This window comes from Glycine max, chromosome 18, assembly GCF_000004515.6.
Source record: "Glycine max cultivar Williams 82 chromosome 18, Glycine_max_v4.0, whole genome shotgun sequence".
Classification (NCBI taxonomy): domain Eukaryota; kingdom Viridiplantae; phylum Streptophyta; class Magnoliopsida; order Fabales; family Fabaceae; genus Glycine; species Glycine max.
This window is the reverse complement of record NC_038254.2, coordinates 50,113,492-50,139,136: the sequence shown is the minus strand read 5'-3', so window position 1 is coordinate 50,139,136 and position 25,645 is coordinate 50,113,492. Positions and strand designations below refer to the sequence as shown.

The 25,645-nt window shown below is 31.4% G+C and overlaps 1 protein-coding gene, 1 long non-coding RNA gene and 1 pseudogene across 7 annotated transcripts; all 3 read right to left on the bottom strand.

Moving 5' to 3' along the window:
- Window positions 1–3,444: 3,444 nt before the first annotated feature.
- On the bottom strand, window positions 3,445–7,547 carry LOC100786111 (proactivator polypeptide-like 1; annotated as a pseudogene).
- Window positions 7,548–9,221: 1,674 nt separating this feature from the next.
- On the bottom strand, window positions 9,222–11,321 carry LOC113000113 (uncharacterized). The gene is made up of 4 exons (XR_003265362.2): window positions 11,007–11,321; window positions 10,786–10,851; window positions 10,621–10,681; window positions 9,222–10,470 (listed from the first exon to the last, which is right to left on the bottom strand). It is a non-coding gene; the product is annotated as an uncharacterized lncRNA (long non-coding RNA).
- A 6,687-nt stretch (window positions 11,322–18,008) lies between these two features.
- On the bottom strand, window positions 18,009–21,721 carry LOC100802366 (prosaposin). 6 transcript variants are annotated; one of them, XM_003552255.5, is made up of 6 exons: window positions 21,574–21,721; window positions 20,524–20,619; window positions 19,819–19,964; window positions 19,464–19,661; window positions 18,888–18,947; window positions 18,009–18,421 (listed from the first exon to the last, which is right to left on the bottom strand). In XM_003552255.5, exons 2-6 carry the CDS (start codon window positions 20,612–20,614, stop codon window positions 18,278–18,280), a joined length of 639 nt encoding a protein of 212 aa, XP_003552303.1. In that variant the 5' UTR covers window positions 20,615–20,619; window positions 21,574–21,721; the 3' UTR covers window positions 18,009–18,277. The 6 variants fall into 6 exon arrangements, with proteins under 6 accessions (XP_003552303.1, XP_040867656.1, XP_006602699.1 ...); XM_041011722.1 differs by lacking the exon at window positions 21,574–21,721 and adding an exon at window positions 21,518–21,536; XM_006602636.4 differs by lacking the exon at window positions 21,574–21,721 and adding an exon at window positions 21,309–21,449.
- Between the last annotated feature and the right edge of the window lie 3,924 nt (window positions 21,722–25,645).

The window sequence follows — 25,645 nt, the reverse complement described above, 5'->3', positions numbered from 1 at the left end:
ATTTTGTGATTGGTTAGTTCAGGTGGCCAATTCAAATGTTTTACAGCAATTTTGATTTATTTTGACTGTAGTCGAACATGAATTTGATTTTGATTGGATTGTTCAACCCAACTGTTTGGTATTTCCTATAATAAATGCGAGTTATGTATGGATTAACTTGACAAATAAACCAAAAGCCTGTTGACAAAATAAACTAATTAAAACACTGAAATTGATCCAAAAAATAAAATAAAGTTAATAAGAAATCTATTTTCTAAGACTAAAAAATAAAATTTCCCTTAAATTAAAGTTGCCACTAGTCTTTTATTTCTTTTGTTGTTTTTCTGTACAAGGCGTTAAATTAAGCTATCATTTTACGTATCATAGTACGTCTAACTTTGGAGATTTTTTTTTTTAATTTGCTCAAAATCTATCAAAAACATTTTGGTGACAATTAGAGTTGGTGACTAAAATTCTTGGTCCAATCCAAAAGCTCGTAGTGCTACAGAGTACAGAAATTTTGGTGAAGAAATATTTTTTGATACTCTGAGAGTATGTGATGTTAGTGAAAGTTCCAATATGATTACAAAGAATGTGAATGAATTGACATGTAATTAATATGCATCTATATTGAATATTAGAGCATAAATTTTTTTCTGTTTATAATTGTTTTCTATCCAATTTTAACAGAATTGTTTGCAGTATTAAAAAATACCTGTCACCTATACTAAAATAAAAAAAAGTTTCGAGTATGAACCTTTATGCCGTTGGGCGTTGGATAACAGTCTTATACGCACTAATATAATAATGTTATAATATTGTTGCTCTTTGTATCTTTCTTGTAATTTTGATATAGTGAATTGTTTCTTTTCTGTCCATTGCAATTTCTTTTTTCAATTTTTCTGTTATAGTGACAAATGCTCAATGCTATCATTTGTGAGCCAACTATTCCAATAATAGAGAATCATATATATAATATATTCACAGACACACAGAGACAATGAAAAGCACGCATGCCATGAACTCGCACAAATAAGGACAACAAAATTTCAACGTGACTTAAAATGTCTCGAACATATTATATGGTACGAAACAGTTTATCACTTCAATGCATACTTTGATGAGTTATTGACCATAACATATGGTTCAAAAGAAGTACCTCGAAGGAGCTGAAGTTTTTCATTCACAAGCCAAAAGGCCAAATAATAATGAGCTAGACCAAACAACTGAAATAATGCCACAGCCTCATGTTATTACGCATAGCCCCACATGAAGTGGGTGGCTTCACTCCACAAAACCCAAATTCAAACATAAATTATGGAGGGTTATTTTCCTCAACTCATCAATACTGGCAAATGACAGACTAAGATCAATGCTGTGGCAAAGGACAGATTAATATCTTCTCATTTAATTTGGATCATGTTAGGAGAGACATAGACAAAACAATTACAATAAATTTTACTTGGGGTTTAATAGGCATTAGGTGTAAGGTACCTACCCAAATTTTTATTCTGTCAATTAATTAAAAAGCATGTAATTTTTAAAATAATTATTATAAATATTAGCAAATTTAATGTATATAATAGTTTGTGATTCAATTTATATATATATATATATATATATATATATATATATATATATATATATATATATATATCATTGTAATTTAAATAACTATTACATCATTTAATTATTCGACATAGAATGTGATTTTTATTCACCGAACCGTTGAATTATATATACATATTATTAAGATTTTATATAGCAAATTTTGTTGAAATTGAATAAGAATTAGAAACTAATTCATATTTTTTTATATTACGTCAATTTTAATTTGAATGGAATTTGATAACATACATACACTTAATTTTTAGTATGGGTGTGTTAATTAGCATTCAATAATTAGAAATATTCTTAAAATACCATAATGATATAGCTTGTTAATGGGCTTATACTAAAAAAGCAAGCATGTTTATGCTAATAAATATTTGTGAAATTTGCTAACATTCTTAAGCCTATTTTTTAGTATGGGAGTGTTAACAAATTATAACTAAGGATTCTCTTAAATACATCAATGGTGTAGTTGATAAAGATGTATATGTTAACAAATTCATATTATTTTTTCTTTTATTTTTTTCATCTTTGTTTTTTATGGCATGTCATTGTCATATTATTTGTTAACACCGGAGAATTCAAATCAACACAAACACTTTACATCAAGTATCAACACATCTTGAACCATGCTATATTGTTATTATCATCTTCCTCTATAGCATGTGAAAATCACACCTGGCTGAAGCCTCTATAAGCAGGGAGCAGAATACACAGTGTTGTATCCAATCCAAACAGTATCCTGTATATAGGAAAGGAAAACTATATCATATCACCCTCAAGATCCTAGTATCCTGTATATTGTCCAACGCTTGAAAATATAGCAATGCTACTTAAATATCATCTCTGTCCATTCTGTTTGAAGTTGTGTCACCGCAAACAGATTTGGACTTGATTGTTGTGTTATACATGAGCCATCAATTTTTAGTGGTCAGAAAGATTCTAGCACAAAAGACACACCATGTAGTTATCAAAAAGATTTGTTACAAGAGTCCAACAAGAGGAGTGCTAGTAAGACTCTTTTTAACACAGTTTTTATCTATTCATAATTAAAAATTATAAAATTACAAACATAGTTTATTAAGTAAAAAGTAAGACTCACAAAATTTTGTTTACTATAAATTTCAATCAATAGTAAGTAGTGTATTTAAAAGATCGAGTGTGTCAAACGAAAAGTTATTTGGTTGTTTAAGATTACCTGGTGTCTATGTTCTTGACTAATCTTTTACATACATGTTCAAAATTTACCATTAACGAAAAAAAATTAATACTATGTTGTGCAGAAATTAATCTTGATCATAATAGTACTGAATCATATAATAATTTCTCGTGTGTTTTTTATATTTCTCTTTATTACAATACCAATTTTTTTTTGCATGCAGTGACGAGCAAATAAATTGGAAAAAAAACAAACGAATGAATTAAGAAACTAGCTATGATGGACATAGAAAAGCAGAAAGGGTAAAGGTGTTGGAAATGGAATTGCAAGACTGTGTGACATGAAGGGGAAAAGAGTTGAACTTTTACTGCAGTAATGGGAAATTCATACTGAAACAGGTATGCTTCTAGAATGAAGAAATGTAAATAACATCAATTTAGCATTTTAGAATTTTACAATTAATGAGTAGATATTTCAAAGCAAAAGCACACATGGATAAAAGGAATTTAGTTCCTCTAAAGAGAAAGTGTGTAAATTAAGTAAAGATATGCTTACCCTTAATTTAAAGTGAATTAAGTTTATGCAGCACTTCAATTCAAATCCAAGGTGGACGCATTGTTACTCTCACTTTACACATCTTACTTTTAATTTTGCAACCCTAAATAAAAACATTCAGAATTTTAACATAGATACGATAAAATCCAGATTTTCTTTTGAAGGATCTGCATGTAAACATTCAAATATGTATTGACAAATTATTAAACAAGCTTGAGTATTACGATCACTACATAGGAAGCTTGATTTTTCTAATGATGTATAGACACATAATTAGATAGTATTAAAAACTTTACACTGATATCATCGAAGTTGTACTCTTCTCTCCCTCAATGTGTTGTTATATATATGGCAATCTTCTGCAACAAGTACACCACAAATCTGTTAGAACGTTGTTTCCATAAGAATCTGAAAGAAAGGTTTGCTGGCCAGCCACTGTTGAAGATTTGCATGGCATATATGGCAGTGCATATATCTGTGCTCTCCAGGAATTTCTCTGCATTGTCAAAAACCAAGGGTCCATACTCGAAAACCATTCTCTTGCACTGCAAACAATTTGGAAGATAAATGGAAAATCAAAGTCATAATGGGATTAGGAAAATTATGTTCTTGTGCAGTTTCTACATTACATTGCAAAATTCTTAGTTGTGCATACATATTGGCCTAGTTCATGATGTACAATAACATAGCCAATCCAGATCCTATGATGACTATCTTTAATTCAAAAAATCCTTCCTATCAGTATCTGAAGATCAATCGGTGCAATGAGCTTCCAAAAAAAAACAAAAAACTTTCACACTAGAGTCAGTTATTGATGTTAAGGAGGCTGCCAAGTGGCTCAAGTCCATGAAATTATCATTGCAAGGAAATTACCAGGGTTCCAAGCATGATAATTTCCAATTTGGTCAATAGGATAGAAGTTGAAATTGAAACTTCATATGACTGAAGATGAATTGAGGAAAATGGACGAATTTGCCAGATTTTTCTCACCTTATTTGCATACTTCTCCACTGAATTGCACACCTTCAGTGATGTCCCAATTATCTGTAGCTGACATTTTAAAACAAATGGTTAGAAATATATTCAACAAAAGATAATCTAAACCAAGCAGGGGTAGTACTAGGTTTACAATATTGGAGGGGTCAAAGCAAAAATAGTAGAGGACTTTTAATATCAAAGTTTTGTGGTAGATGAAAGCAGTGTAGAACTAGAAACTGTAGAAATAGTTTGCTCATATCAGGACAGATGAAGTAAAATTTCACACCACAGTAACACACTTCATTTGAGTAGCACAAAAATGAAATTACTTACCTTAGTGTCACCATCTTTCAATTTAGCCAATAGAGTTGAAACAGTATCTTCGCAAAACCCACTGGTATCTTCTTGAACTTGCAAGGAAATATATGTAATGAGCTGACAGAGATTGACCTTGAGGCAGAATTCTCCAGGCTGAATTGTAGCTATTTCTAAGAAGAAAAGAGGAGCATAATAGTCCACCAAAGTAATGCACTGTGCAATATAGAAGAAACAGATGAATTCATAAAGGATCTGATAAATTGTGATTCATTCACTTGTCTTAAGACAGACAACTTTTACAAGTTTCACCATGTTACTTCATTGGTTATTCTTTATATGAAAAGCTATTATAAGTATAAGTATTTTATTAGACCATCATGCATTGAGATTGAAGAAGATGCCAAGAGAGCATAGTGGAAATTAAAGTTGATTTTTGCATCAACCTAGAACAACTACAGTATCTAAACCAAAACACAAGAGATCCAAAAAATGACCAACCTTCTGCTTAAAAGAGTGAAGCTGGTAGCAAGTATTGTGCAGGATATCAATGATCTCTAGCTGGGTCTTGTTTTCATTTAAATAATCAAGTGCATTGGTAGTATATTCCTCACAAAGTGCACACACATCTGATTTTCTGCTTAGTTCTGCAATTTGAAGATAGGTTAACAAGATGACTTATGCCATATTTGCATTTCAAACTGTATTTAAGAGAAATTTATTCAAAGCAAAGTCAAAGATATGCACATGATGTTCAATCAACCCATATTTGGTTCAGAGGACTAATGAAAACTAGCGAGCCTTTCAAATTGACTAGTGTTTTTGACAAATGGGCACCATTAGTATTTTTTTTTTTTGAAAGGAAAAAGCTAAATATATCTAAGGAGTGTCAAAAACCAGAAACATGTTACATCCAAGAAAAACCAAAAATAGTAGATATAATTCTTAAGGAGAGTGTTTAGGTTAAAATTCTTCCCTTCATCCTTCACCTACGCTATAGTATGTCATCTAAAGGAAAAGGCTTTTGATGAAATTGGAACTCATCAGTCAAGCTTAGAGGAAAAAATGTCATATTGATGTTAGACCAGGTGCTCCTTCTCATCAACGGAAGAGCCTCATGAGAAATGGTCAGAGCAATTCAATTTGCAGTGTCTGATGAAAACAAGCTCTTAAATACTCGAGAGTTTATTAGAGATCCTTGCAAAAGAATACTGCACTGATTCATTGACAGAAAAAACTTATATAGAAGTATCAAAACTAATACAACAGAAAAACTGGAAACAGAATTGGGAGTGTTTAGTAACTAAGTCTTAACAACTAACATTTGCCTATAGAAAAAAAGTAATTAACACTTTAAACTTCATTAACAAACCTAACTAACAATTTAAAAACTGTATGATATACAACCAGAAATAGAATTCAGATTAAGACTAATATTAGGGCTATACATTTACACCCCCCCCCCCCCCCCCCCCCCCCGAAAAAAAAAAAAATTACAATGAAGAATACATTTTTGAAATAACTTAGCAATCTGCTGCTATTCCAAACTTTGTCTTCATGTGACATGATATTAATATATCTCCCATGTCTTTGCCATATCCTTCTTTTCTCGTTAGTATAGTATCGGTATCACTGAAATTTATCCCAAGAGTTTTCAATATCGTTGGGAGTTGCAAATCACCGAGTATAGGAATAATCCGTCTCTTAATTCCCATAAGTCATCAATAAATATATCCAGCAATTATAGGCGTGAAGAAGGTCAATTTGAGATCATATTATCATTGGTTCAGTCAAAACATTTTGCCTTAGATCCCTGTTTGTCCTATTATAGATGGCTAATTTGATGAAATTACTATACAATTTACACAGCACACCCAAAATAATGTAACATAGTTATTGATCACTTCTACCATTATAAATTGACTAGTTATCAAAGCCATCAATTTTTTTTTTTAAATTCTTGGTGGGTATAATCTAAGCATAACCAACTTGCCACTCCTCAAATTTTTCATGTTCACCAAAACAGACTAATAAATGGGGATTGAAAATGTGATGTAAATACATGCCTCCACTCTATTGACTTCCTAAGCAGGACAGTAAATAAAATGCAAAGAAAGCTAATAGCGAAATTAGTGAACAATGTTATCAGAAGAGCCAGAGTTTGCTGTATTACTGCTCAATTGATCGCAGTTTGCGAGTTCTCTTCCATCACAAGCCCATGCACCACCCAATACAAGAAGAAACAAGAGTCCCATTCTCCCCTCCATGGTTCCTATAACAAAACATTTTTTTTTTAAATGACAACTTGCATCAGGGAAAAGAAAGAAATCAATCAAAGTTTCAGGGCTATGATATTCCAAACATTTATTAAACGAAATAAGAATTGACTGAAGGGAATCAAACAAATATGATTTACTCAGACACTTGTACAAATATATACCATTATGGTTCTTAGCACAAAGATGAACACACAGAAGCAGAAATATATACTCAGACACTGTACATTTTTATGATGTCAAACTCTTAAATCTCCTTATGTACTTCAAAAGTTACATGACACAATTCTTAATTGAGTTGATATGATCAAGCCAAAAAACTTGCAATTCAGTTCATGCTCCCCCTAGAAAAGAAAATCTGGTTGAGAAAATTTTGTCAGCAATGCTAAACCATTAAACCAATGATCAAAAGTGAAAAAGAACCAGAAAAACAGAATCTGGCTGAAGTGCTGAACCATGATGTCTTCCAACACAGATAATGGAAACTGAAGTGTATGTAGTAGCAACTAGCAAGGCCAATTAAGATAACAACATGGAATATTTGAATGCATCACATGATATGGGGAAAAGAAAAAGACCAGTAGGATAAAGATTAATTTTGATGATTAGTAGGTGGCAAGTAATAGAAAAAATTACTATTTTTCTGAGTAGTTTTCATTGGAAGCAACATAAATAAGGAATGAAGAAAAGAAAGATTACTTTATTTTTTTGTGAAACGAAATGATGAGAAGAAAGGAAACAAGGTGCCAGTGATTCCTTGCTGGAACTTGGGAGTGTCGTGTTGGTTGGTGCAAGGAATGGTTCAGAATCAAGGAAGGTGGGTCTAGCTTTGTTTGATAAACAAATCAAGATGCTTAATCTGTGAGGTTCTCTCTCCCAAAAGGAAAATCTGATAAAAGACTTTATCTTAACTCTTAAGAGAACATTTTTTTTCCTCACTTTCTGTTTTCAATTTAAATAAATAATATATGCCTCGATATTGATTTAATCATTTGCTTTAATAATTATTCTAAAAATTATATTAAAAATAATTTTTGATTGATTAACAATGTATAAAAGATGTTTAACAATGAGAGTGCAACAGTTAATCTTTCGTTTTTCTTTGCCTTTTAGTGAAAGTAAAAAATATTGTTTCCTTTTCTTGTTCAATTTAAAACCAATCAAAGGAATTTAATTCCTCTAAAATGAATGTGTAAATTAAAAATTAAAGACATATCTATGCTTAATTTAAAAATAGTTAAATTAATGATGTACTTTAATTCAAATCAAAGGTGGTTGCATACTTGCATCCTTATTTTCTCTTACACATTTTCACACTTTAAATCTGACAACCCCAAATAAAAGCATTCAGAATTTTGGCATAGAAACCATAAAAATATATACAAATTTTCTTTTGAAGAACTGCATGTAAACATCCAAATATGTATTGTGAAACAATTAAACAAACTTGAGTACCACAACCACTAATAATATTGATTATATATACATGTATGCATTCAAACACTTTCTTGTATGTAGCTATTAGTATGCTGATGATAAAATAATCAATATTATTAATGAATGCATACATGTATAAATAGCACATCACTTAAAAAAATGATAAACATCTCAGCCCAAAGACCTTCTTGAAGTATTTTCATTATAAGTTTTCAAGAAGTGAAATAAGCAATACAATTGAACCTAAAAAGCAACATGGCAGCAAGGATGCAAATAATGTTGTTTCCAGTTAATCAAAAAGCATAAAAGAAAAAGAATCATACAACTTTTCAAACATGCTAAAGCTCCACTAATGCTAACATCCTACCACTTTATACTTAGACAGCAATTTGAATCAATCTCACTTGTTGCAAATAATTTTCTAATTCCCTAAGAGATAGAATGCATCTGGTGTCTCAAAGATAGGCCATATGATTAGGTATCTCCCTGACCTAAAGAAGTTGGGCTACTAGAACTCCCAGAAGCCTCTGAACTCCTATTCTCTCCATGAGCTTTTCACACGCTCCATAACTTGTCAAAGATTCTCCTTGACTGCAATGGCAGCAATTGAATGTCAGTTTTGTTGTTTTTGCTATTCTTCTTGCTCAACTTCCCATTTTTATGTAACTCTTCATCCTTGATCCTCAAATGACTCATCTGATTCTTGAGGGTGGCTTGGCAGCTATCTCCCATTGTTGTCTCATATCCCTCATCTCGGTTCATTGGAGAGCATAAAGGGTCGCATGCACTATTGTTACCGGGTGTTCGAAAGCTGATAGAAGACCTGACCTAATCAAAGAAGAGAACATGCACTATAACTCGAAGAGGAAGGCGTTCATGCTCTGCTGCATGCACAAAAGCACCTGCTGTCAATTTTTGGACATCCATCAGTCCACATAGCTTCTATGATCAAGAGTTCAATCTTCAAGTTTGTGTGTATAAAAAAATATCTATAGAGAAAAGTCAACTTGTTTAATGAAGGTTGTATCTGAAGTATTAGTTCTTAGCTTAAAATTGACGCAATAAACTATCAAACAAAAGTATCTAAATGCCTCCTTAGTGGTGAAACTACTAAAGATCTTTGAGAGTCAATCCTAGAAGAACTACGACAGACAATTGTTTTTGAGAAGCCAATAAATAGTATTATTAACACCAGGTCATAGCACAAGCTATGCATAAACTGGATTCATTAAAAGTTACAATATGATGCCAAAGATACGAACAGTCGATACAAAAGAATAATGGCAGCAATGGCTTAAAAACATCTCAGCCTATACATGAAATAAAAAATAAGCAAAGCCAATATTCACTCCTGGAAACCGAAGGCACTTTTCAGAAACTATGGCAGACAATTAACCTATCGGTTAGTTTATATAATGTAGCTAGCAGAACATGATCATACTATAATCATCTGTCAAATCCACTCTGACTTTAGCTTTGCTGCTAAATTTACACTCTTCATGATGTTCTTCAAATTTGACGCTACACATTTTCTTCTCATGTTTAAACATGAAAATTTGGATTTAGGAATTTGTCTTTATTCCCCCTTTTTTTTCTTCTAAAAATTAAACATGCTCAAATTATGTGCAGCAATGATTTAGACTCCATATATGGAACAATTTAATTGTTTGCATTTAAAGATCATGCATACCTTTATGTGGCTAATATGCCATCATTTTCACAATTATCATACTTCAAGTAGCAACCATGCAAACCAAAATAAAAATTCATCATACATCACCAAATCAATAACAATTGATTTATTTAATTTTTAATTAAAAAAATGAACTTGAGCCACCACTATAATACAACAAACAATCAATCAAATGGATTACCATATCAAAAGCGTTGTCTTGTTTTTCACCATATATCAGCAAATCAATACCACAAAGATCAACAATGAAACCCAGAAAGAAGAAACATGTAATCAAAAAAGAAAAAAAATAACAATTAAAAATTGAGAATAAATAACCTATTATTGTTATTGGACCAAAGGAAATCAGGGGGCGCTTGATCGATGAAAGAGTAATCGAGAAAATCCAAATAGTCGCTGTCTTCTAAGGAATCCATTTGCACCAAACCAAACCGCCCTCCCTATCTTCTCTTTCAGAATAGCACAACCTTCAAATATTGCGTACCCAAATAATAAGAACAGTATTTTAGCTGTGTAGACAATAAATATTTTTTTTTCAGATATTAGTTAACATTATGTTAGAAATAAGCTGATAAAAATGCAAGATGACTTTCAAATGAATGTATCATCATATATACCCAAGAAGCAAATGTTTGTGCATCTTGTTCTTCATGTCCTAGTGATCCAGGCATACGTTTACTGCAAGTTTGATTTTTGCAGAGAAACTGTAAGTGATCAGAAAGGCTTGAATAAATGAACATCGGCATGCTCATGATCAAAGCTTAAGGTTGATGTGTTCATACCCTGTATCAGAATATATCCCCAATTGTATGCGATTGAACCCAAAATACCACTGAGCCACAGACACCCTGATCCAAATAAAAATCGCAAAAACCGCAAAAAGATCAAAATTAACAAAATTAAACACCCGTGAATGAGGTGGAGAGCTTGCATGCAAATCCAGATAATTAAATTAGGTAAAAAAAACAATATTGGAAAAGATAAGAAATTATAAGAAACAAACCTTGCGTGAATGATCTTAACACCAGTTTTCATGTTGAGCCAAGACCAATTGTAAGCGATTGAACTCGAAATACCACTCGGCCACAGACACCCTGATCCAAATAAAAATCGCAAAAAGGATTTTCCAGGTACAACAGGATTTTCCAGGTACTTCTCTTTTATTAGATCGAAATTAACAAAATCAAACACCCGTGAATGAGGTGGAAAGCTTGCATGCAAATCCAGATAATTAAATTAAGTAAAAAACAGTATTGGAAAAGATAAGAAATTATAAGAAACAAACCAATTGTAAGCGATTGAACCCGAAATACCATTGGGCCACAGACACCTCGATCCAAATAAAAATCGTAAAAATTGCAAAAAGATCAAAATTAACAAAATCAAACACCCGTGCATGAGGCAACAACGCAAGACAAAGATCCATGCGAGTACAACACACAATAATTAGAGCTTCTTTCTACATACTCGTTCCTAGTACACGTTAAAGTTAAAAATAATTCCAATTTCAGAAAGTCATAACCTTATCAAATTATCAAAATAATGCAGAGACTTGATAAAAAATTTGACGAGCAGCTTCCACCTCCCAGTAGGGGAGGTGACGATCACTCTAGACGACGTTTCATCACTCCTGCACATTCCGATTACTGGCGCGCTGCATTCATTCGAGCCGCTGGTTACATCTGACGCAGTGGCCCTATTGACGGAGCTACTTGAGGTCACCCCAGACGAGGCTACAGCTGAGACACGTCAGGCAGTGGGCCTCATGTTTGGTTGTCCTGGCTTCGGGACATGTACCAGAGTAGGTGCCGGGCTAGGCAGTGGGTTGCTGCAGCTCGACGTACCTCCTTCATTTGGTTGGTTGCTCTCTTTTCGCTAACAAGAGTGCAACCCATGTTCATGTTGTGCACCTGTAGGCATTCAGGGACTTGGGCCAGGCAGGGGCATTCTCTTGGGGAGCGGTCGCATTGGTCCACTTGTACGATCAGCTTAACGAGGCGTCGCAGGCCCCTACACGGCAGATGGCCAGTTACATTTCACTACTTCAGGTGAGTATCGCTGCTTGTAATTTAAATTAAAGTAAAATTCAATCCATGTTTGTTTGCTGATGTTGACTTTGTGTTTGTAGTGCTGGATTTACGAGCACTTTCCATCGGTCCATAGGTGTATTGTTGACGATGGTTATGCTGAGGCTAGCCCACGTGCCTGTAGGTGGCTTACGGGTAAGGTCCAGATGACCGGGATTAAGGGAGCCCCTTACAGAGCATGTATTGATGCCCTAACAGTGACCGACGTCTGTTGGATGCCGTATGCTGAGCATCGGGGAGTTCGGGGCTATGACTTGATCTCCTCGTACACGGGGCAAGTCAGATGGGGTCAAATCATTGTCTACATTCGACCAGAGAGGGTGGTTCGACAGATGGGATACATTCAGACCGTTCCTCCTCCACCGATTCGTGATTCATTGACAGGTACTGATATAGATGACCAGTGGGTACACTTTTCAGATCATGTGGTGCCTACAGGGGAGCTCTGTGTAGTTCCTGGGCAGGTGGCCCCAGACTACATGGAGTGGTTTTTTCAGATTTCGCACCCTTTTGTGACGCCGATGGAGGACACTGCTGAGCCGTGACCTGCGCCTCCCCTTCCCACTCATGATGATGACTTCATCGAGCCACCTATCGCCGAGGTTCCAGTCGCGTCAGATCCCCCTACGCATTCTGTGGTAAGCATAATTTGTGTAGCTTTTGTTAACTTAATTATTTTTTATAAATTCATACTGACTTGTTATTTTCACTAAGACAGGTTGATTGCACAACATGTGTCAGGATTGGAAGGATTGCTGAGCATTTGGAGTGCGTCATCAACCTCAAGATGGTGACGGCAAGGACTGACTTATATGATATCATGGATCTTTGTCTGAAGATAGCTAGAGATGACGACCCAGATGACAGTTTTAGGCCGCGACAGAGACCCCACATAGATTATGATTTATCTTTTTTATTGTATTTGTTTATGTATTTAAATTTTAGTATTTGTTTTTGTATTTGTTAAAACACATTGACTTAGATAATGTCTCTATTTCTTTATGTATTTAAATTATCTTTTTACTTAAATTGTGAATTTTAGTATTTGTTTATGTATGTGATAAATATAAGTTAGAAATTTTTAGAAATAAGTTAGAAATTTTAAAAAGTAAGTTAGAAATTTTAAAAAAATAAGTTAGTCATTTAAAAAATAAGTTACAAATTTTAATTGATTAAAACAGATAAGTTAGAAATTTTAATTAAATGTAGTTGATTGGACAAAATAAGTTAGAAATTTTAATTTACACTAAAAATTATTATATAATTTAAACAACAATAAGTTAGAAATTTCAAAAAAATAAGTTACAAATTTTAAGTAAATAAGTTAGAAATTTTAAAAAAATAAGTTAGTCATTGAAACAAATAAGTTACAAATTTTAATTGATTGAAACAAATAACTTAGAAATTTTAATTAAATGTAATTTATTGGACAAAATAAGTTACAAATTTTAATTTTTACTAAAAATTATTATATAATTTAATCAACAATAAGTTAGAAATTTCAAAAAAATAAGTTACAAATTTTAAATAAATAAGTTATAAATTTTAAAAAATAAGTTAGAAGTTTTTTAAAAAATAAGTTAGTCATTGAAACAAATAAGTTACAAATTTTAATTGATTGAGACAAATAAGTTAGAAATTTTAATTAAATGTAATTGATTGGACAAAATAAGTTACAAATTTTAATTTAAAATAAAAATTATTATATAATTTAAACAACAATAAGTTATAAATTTCAAAAAAAATAAGTTACAAATTTTAAATAAATAAGTTAGAAATTTAAAAAAATAAGTTAGAAATTTTAAAAAAATAAGTTAGTCATTGAAACAAATAAGTTACAAATTTTAATTGATTGAAACAAATAAGTTAGAAATTTTAATTAAATGTAATTGATTGGACAAAATAAGTTACAAATTTTAATTTTTACTAAAAATTATTATATAATTTAAACAACAATAAGTTAGAAATTTCAAAAAAAATAAGTTACAAATTTTAAAAAAATAAGTTAGAAATTTAAACAAATAAGTTACAAATTTTAATTGATTGAAACAAATATTTTAGAAATTTTAATTAAATGTAATTGATTGGACAAAATAAATTACAAATTTTAATTTTTACTAAAAAATATTATATAATTTAAACAACAATAAGTTAGAAATTTCAAAAAAATAAGTTATAAATTTTAAATAAATAAGTTAGAAATTTAAAAAAATAAGTTAGAAATTTTAAAAAAATAAGTTAGTCATTGAAACAAATAAGTTACAAATTTTAATTGATTGAAACAAATAAGTTAGAAATTTTAATTAAATGTAATTGATTGGACAAAATAAGTTACAAATTTTAATTTTTACTAAAAATTATTAGATAATTTAAAGAACAATAAGTTAGAAATTTCAAAAAAATAAGTTACAAATTTTAAATAAATACGTTACAAATTTTAAAAAAGTATTGTTTGCACCTTTTTTTCTCTTTGTAACTCCTTATAAATTTTTTTGATAAAAGTTGATAATAAAACTTTTATTCCTTTTTGATACATACTACATATTACAAACGGGTCAGAAACATAACAAATTGACACACTAAGACATATTACATCGACTAGAACATCATGGACACAAATTTAATTTGCACGAAACAGCCTAACATTTAACTAGTATTCTATCACGTAAGGACGTAACCACATCGTCCTCATTTTCCATAACCACTTTACTAAAGAGAGCCAAAATCTCTATTGGCACAAATTGTTTCCAGTAATTGGACTCTACCAGCACCTTTAGCACGTCGTCATCACATTTCAGCTCAATAATTTCAAATTCTAAAACTTTCTCAGAATACTCCAAATGACTAGGTTGTCGATAAAACAAACTTCTTACAACTTGGGATTCGTGAATCCCATGAGGAGGATTCCCTTTAGGTGCTACTTGCTTGATCAAATCCTTCAGTTGATCTATGCTACATCCTTTTGGAATATCAAATTTTTTCAGATTTATTCCGGTGAACGCGTAACCCACAAAGTTGTTTTGGGGTGACATGTTCCACCTTCCGTTGTAATACAAAACCGCATCATGTGTAGGGATGCTGGGACGTTCAAGTAAGTTTAAAATTGCATCTGTTGTTCTACCAACGGTACATAACAACTCAATCGGTCCAACAAATGAAAATTGATCATTATACATTCACATGGTGTTCACATCCATGTCATTTTTCAATTGCATACTTTCAAAGTGAATGTTGTTACCGGTATCTTCCACTGGTCGCCGGTAATGAATTTCATCCACAACTTGATTGTTGTTTAGCTGAAGGCTGTTGTGTATTCTGCTTTTGAGAGTTGAAAAATCGCATAGGTTTGGTACTCGCATGGGCACTGGACTAGAACTTTGAAAATAAACCCCACACTCGTTGTGAATGACGGTTCCATTTGGAAAAATGAATGTCAACCTCGAGTTCACGATCGTCTGGGACAAAGTCTCTCCTAAGAATGTCATTGTTTATCGAAAATTAATTTGACAAACTCTGAATACCAGTTGTTGTTGAGTACCATGTACATCCCCATCTTTCATTTATATAGATGGCCCAGCTAGGCACATGGCTTCCCTTTTACCAGACCCGTGACTATTTTACATTGTGAAGCGTAAAACTAAAGCAACCTCCTGTCACGTCGTTCACTGTCGGATCACATCAGTCATTGTCGTCTGACGTTATTAACTATTGTGTAACGTCAAACCCAGTTCACAAAACTGCTTATTTCATCAAACCTTGCGTGGAGGAGTCAGCAGAAGGATGGTCCAAAACTCAAAAAAGTTGGTTTCGGGACATGTAAACTTGCCTAAGTACCCCTGTTCGGGGTTTTTTTAAAATTATCTGGGAAAGCCGTGAGACTCTCCAAAGGTGGCCTATCTCATGTTTGCACGTCAACGAATCCAAAAAAAATAATAGGAGACACCGGTTCATTCGAATAGGGTCTGCAACGGAAGGCCCAAAACTCAAAAAAGTTAGTTTCGGGCCATGTAAACTTGGCTAAGTACCCCTGTTCGGGGTTTTTTAAAAATTATCTGGGAAAGCCGTAAGACTCTCCAAAGGTGGCTGTCTCATGTTTGCACGTCAGCGAATCCAAAAAAAATAATAGGAGACACCGGTTCATTCAAACAGGGCTTGCAACGGAAGGCCCAAAACTCAAAAAAATTAGTTTCGGGCCAACATTTCCTCTTTAGGGACGACACGTGGCCTGCTACTCTGGCCCTTATCTGGCATGTCCATCCTTCTTGGCGCGGCATTTAATTTGTCGTTAGAAAAAATTGAAGGACACCTCGCTTGTTTCTCTTTCAGCCGCCACCGGTCTTGTCATCGTCGAAGGCGTCCTTGCACCTGTCGGTAGAACCTTTTCCGGTGACCTCCTTGTCTTTTCCTTTGGCCTTGTTCGTCATTTCTACAGAGAATGCAATGAGATCAACGCCAATTGCATGGTCAGAGTTAGAGAAATGGATAGAGGAAGAAGTGTGTGACTGGAGTGTGTGTAACTGTGAAGAACGAGGAGTCCAAAATTAATTTTACTGTAAAAAATTTGAGGAAAAATGTGACCGACACATATCATGCGGTGCGTAGAAGAATCGGCCATTGGTCAACTTCTAAGAGGAAGAAATCATTTAACTAATATAAAATAATCTTAAAATTAACAAAATAATTTAACTAATTAACCCACAGAAGAACCTTCTTCCGTGGAATTCCACGGAAGAACCTTCGTCCGTTGACTCTCGCGGAAGAAGTTCTTCCGCGTAATTCCACGGAAGAAGGTTCTTCCGCAGTTCTTCTTCCGTTGACACTCGCGGAAGAAATCTTCCGTGGGACTCCACGGAAGAAGTTTGCCAAAAACGCTGAAGGGCATTTTTGTGATTTTGAAAATTTGCTGGGTGCACCAGCAATTCTGCTGGATGCCCCTAGCAAATCCCTGGTGTTAATACAGTCATCAACTTGATAAGTGGCTACTTTGGACCATGGGTCATGTGTCAAGCCTAATATACTTCTAGTACACGGGCATCAACTTCATAAGTGTGTCTCCTGTGGACCATGGACCATGTCTTAGGCCTAATATACCTCCAGAACAATTATCAATGAAAGTATAGTAGTTACTTTTCTTGTTCAATTTCACCACAATAAAAGGAATTTAGTTTCTCTAAAATGATAAATTGTCTGAATTGTTTAAAAAGTAAAAATATACATAAATCCTTAATTTAAAATGAATTTAATTTATGGTGCACTTTAATTTAAATCAAATGTGGTCGCATCCTTATTTTCTCACTTTACACATCTTCACAATTTAAATTTGGCATCCCAAAAATAAAAGCATTCAAAATTAGGAGTTTTCAAATCTAAACTGATCCAAACCAAAAATTGAAAATCATACAAAAAAAAATCGAATTAAATCGATTCTTTTTTTAATTTATTTGGATGATTTTTTCTCAAACTAATCGATTTACTGTTTGTATTTTTGAAACCAAATCAAACCGTAACACTTACATTACTTTAGTGTTATTCGTTTTATGTATATATCAGTTAAGTTTGAGAGTGTTTTGCAATGCTTTATATATAAAACTTATATAATATATACCACTTTCTTTTCATACGACTTTTTGAAGATACGTTTGGTTTAAAATGAACGACAATTTAACAGATTTTTATTGTAGAAAGTTTAGTATATTACATTTCGTATAATGTAATTTAATTTAAAAGATGAAAAAAAACTAATCAAAAATTAATAAAATAATATTTTAGTAAAAATTACAAAAACTGAATCGAACCATAAAATATTGGTTTGATTTTATTCATATTTATTTTAAATGAAAACTGAATCTCATATATTTCATAAGTTTAGTTCGAGTGACTTTTTAAAAAAATAAAACTAAACCGAACCACAAACACTCTTATTCAGAATGTTAACATTCAATTATGTATTGTAAAATAATTAAACAAGCATGAGTATCACAGCCACTACTACACAGGAAGTTTCAACTTAAGTTTCAACTTTTTTGATGATGTGCTGACACATAATTAGAAATTTAGATAGTATTAAAAATTTTGCGCTGATAACGTATCGAATTTGTACTCCCCCTCCCCCTTATTATATTTGAATATATGGCAATCTTTCAGCCAACAAGTGAAGCATAAATCTGGTAGAGCTTTGTTTCTATAATTAAGAGACCGAAAGAAAGGCTTGCTGTCCAGCTACATCTGAAGATTTGCAGGCATGTATTATATTGCATATATCTGTCGTCTCTAGGATTTTCTCTGCATGGTCAAAAATCAAGGGTCCATACTCGAAAACCATTCTCTTGCACTGCAAACAATTTGAAAGATAAATGAAAAATCAAAGTCAAAATGGTATTAGGATAATTATGTTCTTGTGAACTTTCTACACAATACAGCAAAATTCTTAGTTGTGAATGCATATTGGCCTAGTTCAGGAGATATAAGGTTGGCCGGTTGGCCCAGTGGCTATCCAAATCCTATAATGTAGTTCCTTGATTCAGAAAATCTTTCCTCAGAGTATCTGAAAATAATTGTTGTAGAGTTTGTTTGTTTCTCAAGGAGGTATGAGCATACAGAAATAAATTTTCCACTTGAGTATATTATTGATGGTAAGGAGCCTGCCAAGTCCATGAAAATATCATTGCAAGGAAATTTCTGGGGTTCCAAGCATGATAATTTCTAATTTGGTCAATAGGATAAAAGTTAAAAAAATGAAACTTCATATGATTGAATACGAATTGAGGAAAATGCAGAAATTTGTCAGTTGTTCTCACCTTATTTGCATACTTCTCCACTGAATTGCACACCTTCAGTAATGTCTCAATTATCTCTAGCTGTCATTTTAAAATAAATGGTTAGCTGTTTATTCAAAAAAGATAATCTAAACCAAGAAGGGGTAGTAATGGGATTACGACATTGGAGTGGTCAAAGTAAAGAAAGTAGAGGGCTTTTAAGAGAACAAAGATGGTAGAAATCTACATATTACATATATTTTTCCTTTTTTCCCACTCTGATATACATTCTTTTTTATTTCTAATGAAATATTGTGTATATACGTCCATATGCTGCTACCTCTGAACATTATAACAAGATTCCTTTTTGATTTGGCTGAAACCATAGGCTTTATCAAATAAAAGGAAGTCTAATTTGCAATCAAAATCTCCATACAATCATTTTAAAGCTGTGGAAGTAATTCAAGTATGCAACAACCATCAAAGTTTTGTGGTAGATGAAAGCCGTGTTGAAGTAAAAACTACAGAAAAAGTTTCCTCACATCAGGACAGATGAAGTAAAATTTCACACCACAGTGCTACACATCATTGGAGTAGAAGAAACATGAAATTATTTACCTTAGTGTCACTCTCCTTCAACTTCTCCAATAGAGTTGAAACAGTATCTTTGCAAAACTCACAGCTATCTTCTTGAACTTTCAAGGAAATATGTGCAATGTCCTGACAGAGATTGACTTTGTGGCAGAATTCTCCAGGCTGAATTGTAGCTACTTCCGAGAAGAAAAGAGGAACATAATAGTCCACCAAAGCAACGCACTGTTCAATAAAGAAGAAATAGATGAGTTCATTAAGAGTGAAGAGGATTCTGTATGATGTTTAAACATTAGAGAGCATATTGGGAAATTAAAGGTTTATGTTCACAACAACTACAGTATCTAAACTGCAACACAAGAGATCCAAAAGGATGACCAACCTTCTGCTTGAAAGAAGGAAGCTGGTGGCAAGTGTTGTGCAGGATACTAATGATCTCTGTCTCAGTCTTGTTTTCATGTAGATAATCAAGTGCCTTGGTAATATATTCCTCACAAAGTGCACACACATCCGGTTTTATGCTTAGTTCTACAATTTTAAGATAGGTCAACAACATGACTTATGTGACATTTGCATTTCAAACTATACTTAATAGAAAATCATTCAAATTTCAAAGCAAAGTTCCAAAGATTTGAACAAAAATGTCATCTTTGATAAAAGGCTTTTGATGAAATTGAAAATCATTAGTCATGCACTCATGCTTAGAAGAAGTAATGACAAATCCCATCAAGGGAAGAGCCTCTGGAAAATGGCCAGAGCAATTAAATCAACAGTTTCTGATTTTAAATGATCCCACAAAATTGGTAAACCTCAATAATTCCAAACTATAAACTTTTCAAACCACCCTTTATTTTTGTCAGATCTTTTGACATTTGACTAGTTAGTTGTCAATACCTGCATTTTTTTTTTAATTGTTCATGTATGCATAACCAACCTGCCACTCCTTAAATATTTCAAGTTCACAATAACATATTAATAAACGGGGGTCTGAAATTTGAAAATGTCGTGTACAATTCATGCCTCCACTTTACTGTCTTATTAAGCAAGATAATTAAAAGCAAAGAATGAAATTAGTGAACAATGTTACCAGAAGTTTCAGAGTTAGCCAGTTCCCTTGCATCACATGCCCAAGCAGCACCTAATACAACAAGAAACAACAGTCCCATTCTCCCTTCCATGGTACCTATACCAAAACAATTCTTTTTAATGACAACTTCCATCACGAAAACAGATAGAAATTAATCAAAATTTCAGGGTTATTATAAACCACAGATAAAGATCTGATATTTCAAACATTTTATTTAATGAAATAAGAATTGACTGAAGGGCATATAAAAAAATGATGCCCTTTAGATAGAACAACATCATCAATTAAATATAATTTACTTAGACACTTGTAAAAATATACCATATTGATTTTGGCACAAAGTTGCACCCACAGAAGCAGAAAAAGGCATATTAAGAGTTAAAACCATAAAATTTTATGATCTCAAACTCTTAAATCACCTTATGTACTTCAAGAGTTACGTGGCGAAATTCTTAACTGAGTTGATATAGTCAAGCCAAAAAAACATGCAATTCATTTCAGGTTCCCCCAGAAAAGAAAAATCTTAGTTGAGAATAACTTTTTCAGCAATGATAAATCATAAGCCAACGATCGAAACTAAAAAAGAACCAGAAAAAACAGAATCTGGCTAAACCATCATGCCATCCAACCCAGAATCTTAATTGATTTGATATAATCTAGCCAAAAAACAAAAAAAAAAAACCATGCAATTCAGGTCATGCTCCCCCCGGAAATGAAAATCCCAGTTGAGGATAATTTTCTCAGCAATGATCAATCATAAACCAAAGATGAAAATGGAAAAGAACCAGAAAAAAATAGAATCTGGCTGAACCATGATGTCATCCAACACATAATAGAAATTGATGTGCTAGCAACTAGCAAGACCAATTAACATAACAATAGACAACATATGAATGATGCATCACATGATCAGGTGACAAATAAAGAAGAGTAGTTGGAAATGATAAACTTTGAGGATTGGTAGGTGGCAAGTAAAGAGACAAAAGAATACTACTTTTCTGAGTAGTTTTCATTGCAAGCAAGGAATGAAGAAGAGATAGAATAGAATACCTTTTTGTGTGAAAAGAAATGATGAGAAGAAGAATTGAAGATAATGGAAAACAAGGTGGTAGTGAAGTGATTCCTCGTAGGAACTTATAGTGTTGTGTTAGTTGGTGAAAAACTGAAAATATGATTGGTTTGCTATCTTCACTTGCATTGGTTGGTTTTATTGCAAAGTGAGTTTCTTGAAACTTGAGAAAAGCTTTAGTGTGGGGAGCCACATGGAGGGGATTGTGTGCATCACACTTTATCACTACGTGGCAGAATCAGGGATGTGAGTCTAGCTTTGGTGAACAAATCAACGACCCTTAATATGTGATATTCACATCCCAAAAGAAAAATGAAAATATGTGTCAAAGACTTTTTTTAACTAGAGAACCGAAAAAGTGAAAAGGAAATTCATTATTAGTCTAAGTCTTACGCAATCTCTGGTGTTCCGTTCAACTTTGTTATTTTCCATAATTTTAAATGTGTATACTTTGTCCTTTAGGAAAATAGAAAATTTATACGGTCACACTTGTAAATTTACCTCATATGTTAATATTTTCGATTAGTGAATATTGCAAACTAGGGTATTCACTAATTCGAAACAAATAACGAACCATTCAATACAATGTGTCATATTGATGGAAAAATCCATTGGAAACGCGTGAAAAAACGATGGGATGGAATTAATATAACATATATTAAAGCTTAAGGTAGTAGTAATTTGTTTTATACTATATAGAGAAGAAAGAAAGAAAAAATTTATGTACTTTATGGCATAATTTTAAACATATTTTAGTAGGGAAAGCAAAAAATATGAAAAGAAATTAATCATATATTTACTAGTAAAAGAAAAAAAAATATGTTTCTATAATCATTTTAATACTACTGATCAAAATATATTAAATGTGGTCAAAATATTTTAAGAAAATATTGTTGTTATAAATTATTATGCTATCAATACATTAGTAATTACTCTATGACTTTTAAAATAATTATTAAAAAAATTATAATATTATCATACTTGATAATATATTATTAAATAATAGTGCTAAAAAGTTACACTGTTAATATATTTTAATGAAATTTTAAAAATTAATAGTACTTTTTTTTATTTAGTAAATAAAAAGTAATTAATAAAAAACATGCTAAGAAAAATTATAATTATTCTTCAATGAAAGGAAACATCGCGAAATCCGACAGAAATATGAAACGTGAGAAATCTACCAAAGCCGGTCCTTTCCATGCAAAACATCCTCCTCAATTACGCATGAAAAATTGGTGAAAGTTTTTTCATGCTTCTATACAATTTAACATTTGGATAATGGTTCCACTTGCTCATCCATGTTTGAATGCATAATAACATTAAAAATTGAAAAAGTGTAATTTCTAAATTTTGTACAAATATGATAGTGACAAAAAAGAAAGGAACATTAAAAACTCATTATCTAATAAATTTCCTAATAATTAATACAATTTATTAAATAAGTAAAAAACATAAATAATTAAAAAGGAAATATCTGAAGTGTTTCCAATTTGGGAAAAATATTTTTACATTTAATTATATAAATACTATTTTACTTTATGTTAAATTTAATTTATTTCCAAAATTAAGAAATAAAAAGACAAAATATTTTTATTTTTTTCTATGAATACGAATTTTTTAATTTAAAAAATTGTAAAATAATAAATAAATGCATGAATTCAAACACTTTCAATTATAAAAATATTGTATTATTTTGACTTTAATTGTTTTCAAAATTAAAAACAAAAAATTGTGAAAATAAAATATTTTTTGTTTCTAGTATTTTTCGTTTAAAAAATTAAAATTCATAAATATAGTAAATAAGTTCATAATAACCAATAGATGAATGGAAAAATTCTACTTGTTAACAATAAAATCATTAAATGTTTTGTCCTTCCCATAATACCTAATGATTAGAAAAAACACACCATTAATTCGTAAAAAAAAAAAAAGTGTGCATTAAAAATGCACTGTGTATTAAAGATGACAATAATTCTTTTGGTGTAATTAGGATTTAAGAGGTATATGATGTTTTTTTATTTGACGATACTTAACCAATTTTTCTTCTACCGGGTATATCTATTTTGGGATAAAGTGACACTTATTGTCTGAGACCCAGGAATTAATGGTGGTGGGGGAGGGAGGGGGAGACTATGAAAATTAAGCATATGTTTACTTTATCGTCAATCCTAAGAATTCATGTTTTCTACATGTGTATTGTTTTAGCTTCTACGTTGTTTTTAGTATATTTTATGTGGTTTGTGCTAGAGGTAGTCAAAAGATACCCTTCCAACACATGCATTAAAATTCATTCAATAAATATACAAACATAAAAATTTATACAAATTATTCACAATTATGTGTTTTTCAAAATGATCTAAAAACATATAGTAGAGGATATATTTACATAGAAGAGATAAATTAAACATTTTTTAAAAGACCCAAAATTACCAATGGCAAACACCAATGTCACATATCACCAAGCCCTAAAAATTTTATAATAAAAATTGGTATTTATGTTAAACATTTTTTATACCAAAACCTATATTAATTATGTTCCTAATATCTACTAAATTAGAACAAATTATGTTACTCACTAAATTATCTCTTATGACAATAGTAGCCACCAAGCATTGAAGAATATTTTGCTTTAAGATAGTCAAAAAATAGAAGAAAAATGTTTTGTCATGGTAAAGAGTTACAACTTTTGAAAGTAAATTATGATGGACCTTGACTTAATTTGATATCTAATTTTCTTTCCTAATGATTACAAACCATGTGTGTTTGAACTCTTGCACTTGAGATTGAAAAACACGTTAGAACCTCTCAAACAATGGCAAGAAAAACAAAGAGAAACAAGAAGAAAAATGATAGGAAAATAGAATCATAGAACATTTTTTGACTTGTTTCAAAATCTAAGCTATCAATCTCTTAAAAATTTAATAAATAATATTTGTAAGTTTGATCAACTGTCCATTTAAAAAAATAGTTTGACCCATTGAAAAGTTAATAAATAATCTTTAATTTTTAAATTAATGTAAAAAATGCTAATAAAGTCATTTGAATACAAACTACAACTATTTATAACTTTTAAAATAATAATAACATATTAGAAAGAAAAATAAAAATACTCAAATATTTTACCTAAATAAAACAAAAAATATAATTATCTATACAATAAAATTATAAAAAGAATAGAATATTTTGTTATAAAGTAAAAAAAAATTAACATTTAAGTAACATTGTATACATAATTAAACTACTAAATAAAATAATTACTATATGCATATATATTAAGAAAAATAAATTATAAAAAGTCGGGGTATCCCCCAAAGGGACAAGTAGGTTTGTCCCTGCTTACTCTTGCAATCCCATGCTTATGCCAAGATGAAATTTCAGATTTTGATTAAGAAATTTAAATATCAAATCACTTGTATCAACCGTCAATACCATAATAATTAATGTAGTTTGTTAAATAAATGAAAATTAAAAATAATTAAAGAGGAATTATCTAAAATATGTCTGGTTTGGGTGGAAAAAAAGTGCCAAAGCCTTTTTTATTACTATAGAAAAGATTCATTATTGTCTACAGTATATGATTTTTTTCCTAGTACAATGTTGTCCACTTTGTTTGATGCAATATATCTTTGTCAAAACTTATTCAAAATGCTATTTGTTTACTATATACTCTTTTTTTACTGCACTATATACTCTTTTTAAAAGATTTTTTTATCGTATTATTTATGTTTATTAAATATAATTTCTAATTCAACTAGCTATTATAATTTACACTCAATATAAAAAAAATTATGTTCATCGCACAACTAAAAATACAAGTAAATTTAGAAGAACAAAATTATTTACTTTTCAAAAACATAAAAGAAAAATAACAAAAATAAGCGACTATATATTCGACAACAATCTTAAACAAACAACAATATTATATTTCACTAACATTTAACTAAAAATATGATAAGAAAGTTGAACAAAAAAAAATACTTTGATAATAATTTGAATTCTAAGGGATAGGATGGTGTAATACCACGATGAACCAAATTGCACCAAATTTAT

What these genes read in the sequence shown, in the direction of transcription:
- LOC100802366 (XM_006602635.4), bottom strand. Translation starts at nt 20,911, where the DNA reads ATGGTTTTAACTCTTAATATGCCTTTTTCTGCTTCTGTGGGTGCAACT. An exon ending in TGAAGGAGAGTGACACTAAG is followed by an intron (nt 18,948 to 19,463) that starts GTAAATAATTTC and finishes TTAAAATGACAG; the next exon opens with CTAGAGATAATTGAGACATT. An exon ending in TGGAGAAGTATGCAAATAAG is followed by an intron (nt 18,422 to 18,887) that starts GTGAGAACAACT and finishes AATTGTTTGCAG; the next exon opens with TGCAAGAGAATGGTTTTCGA.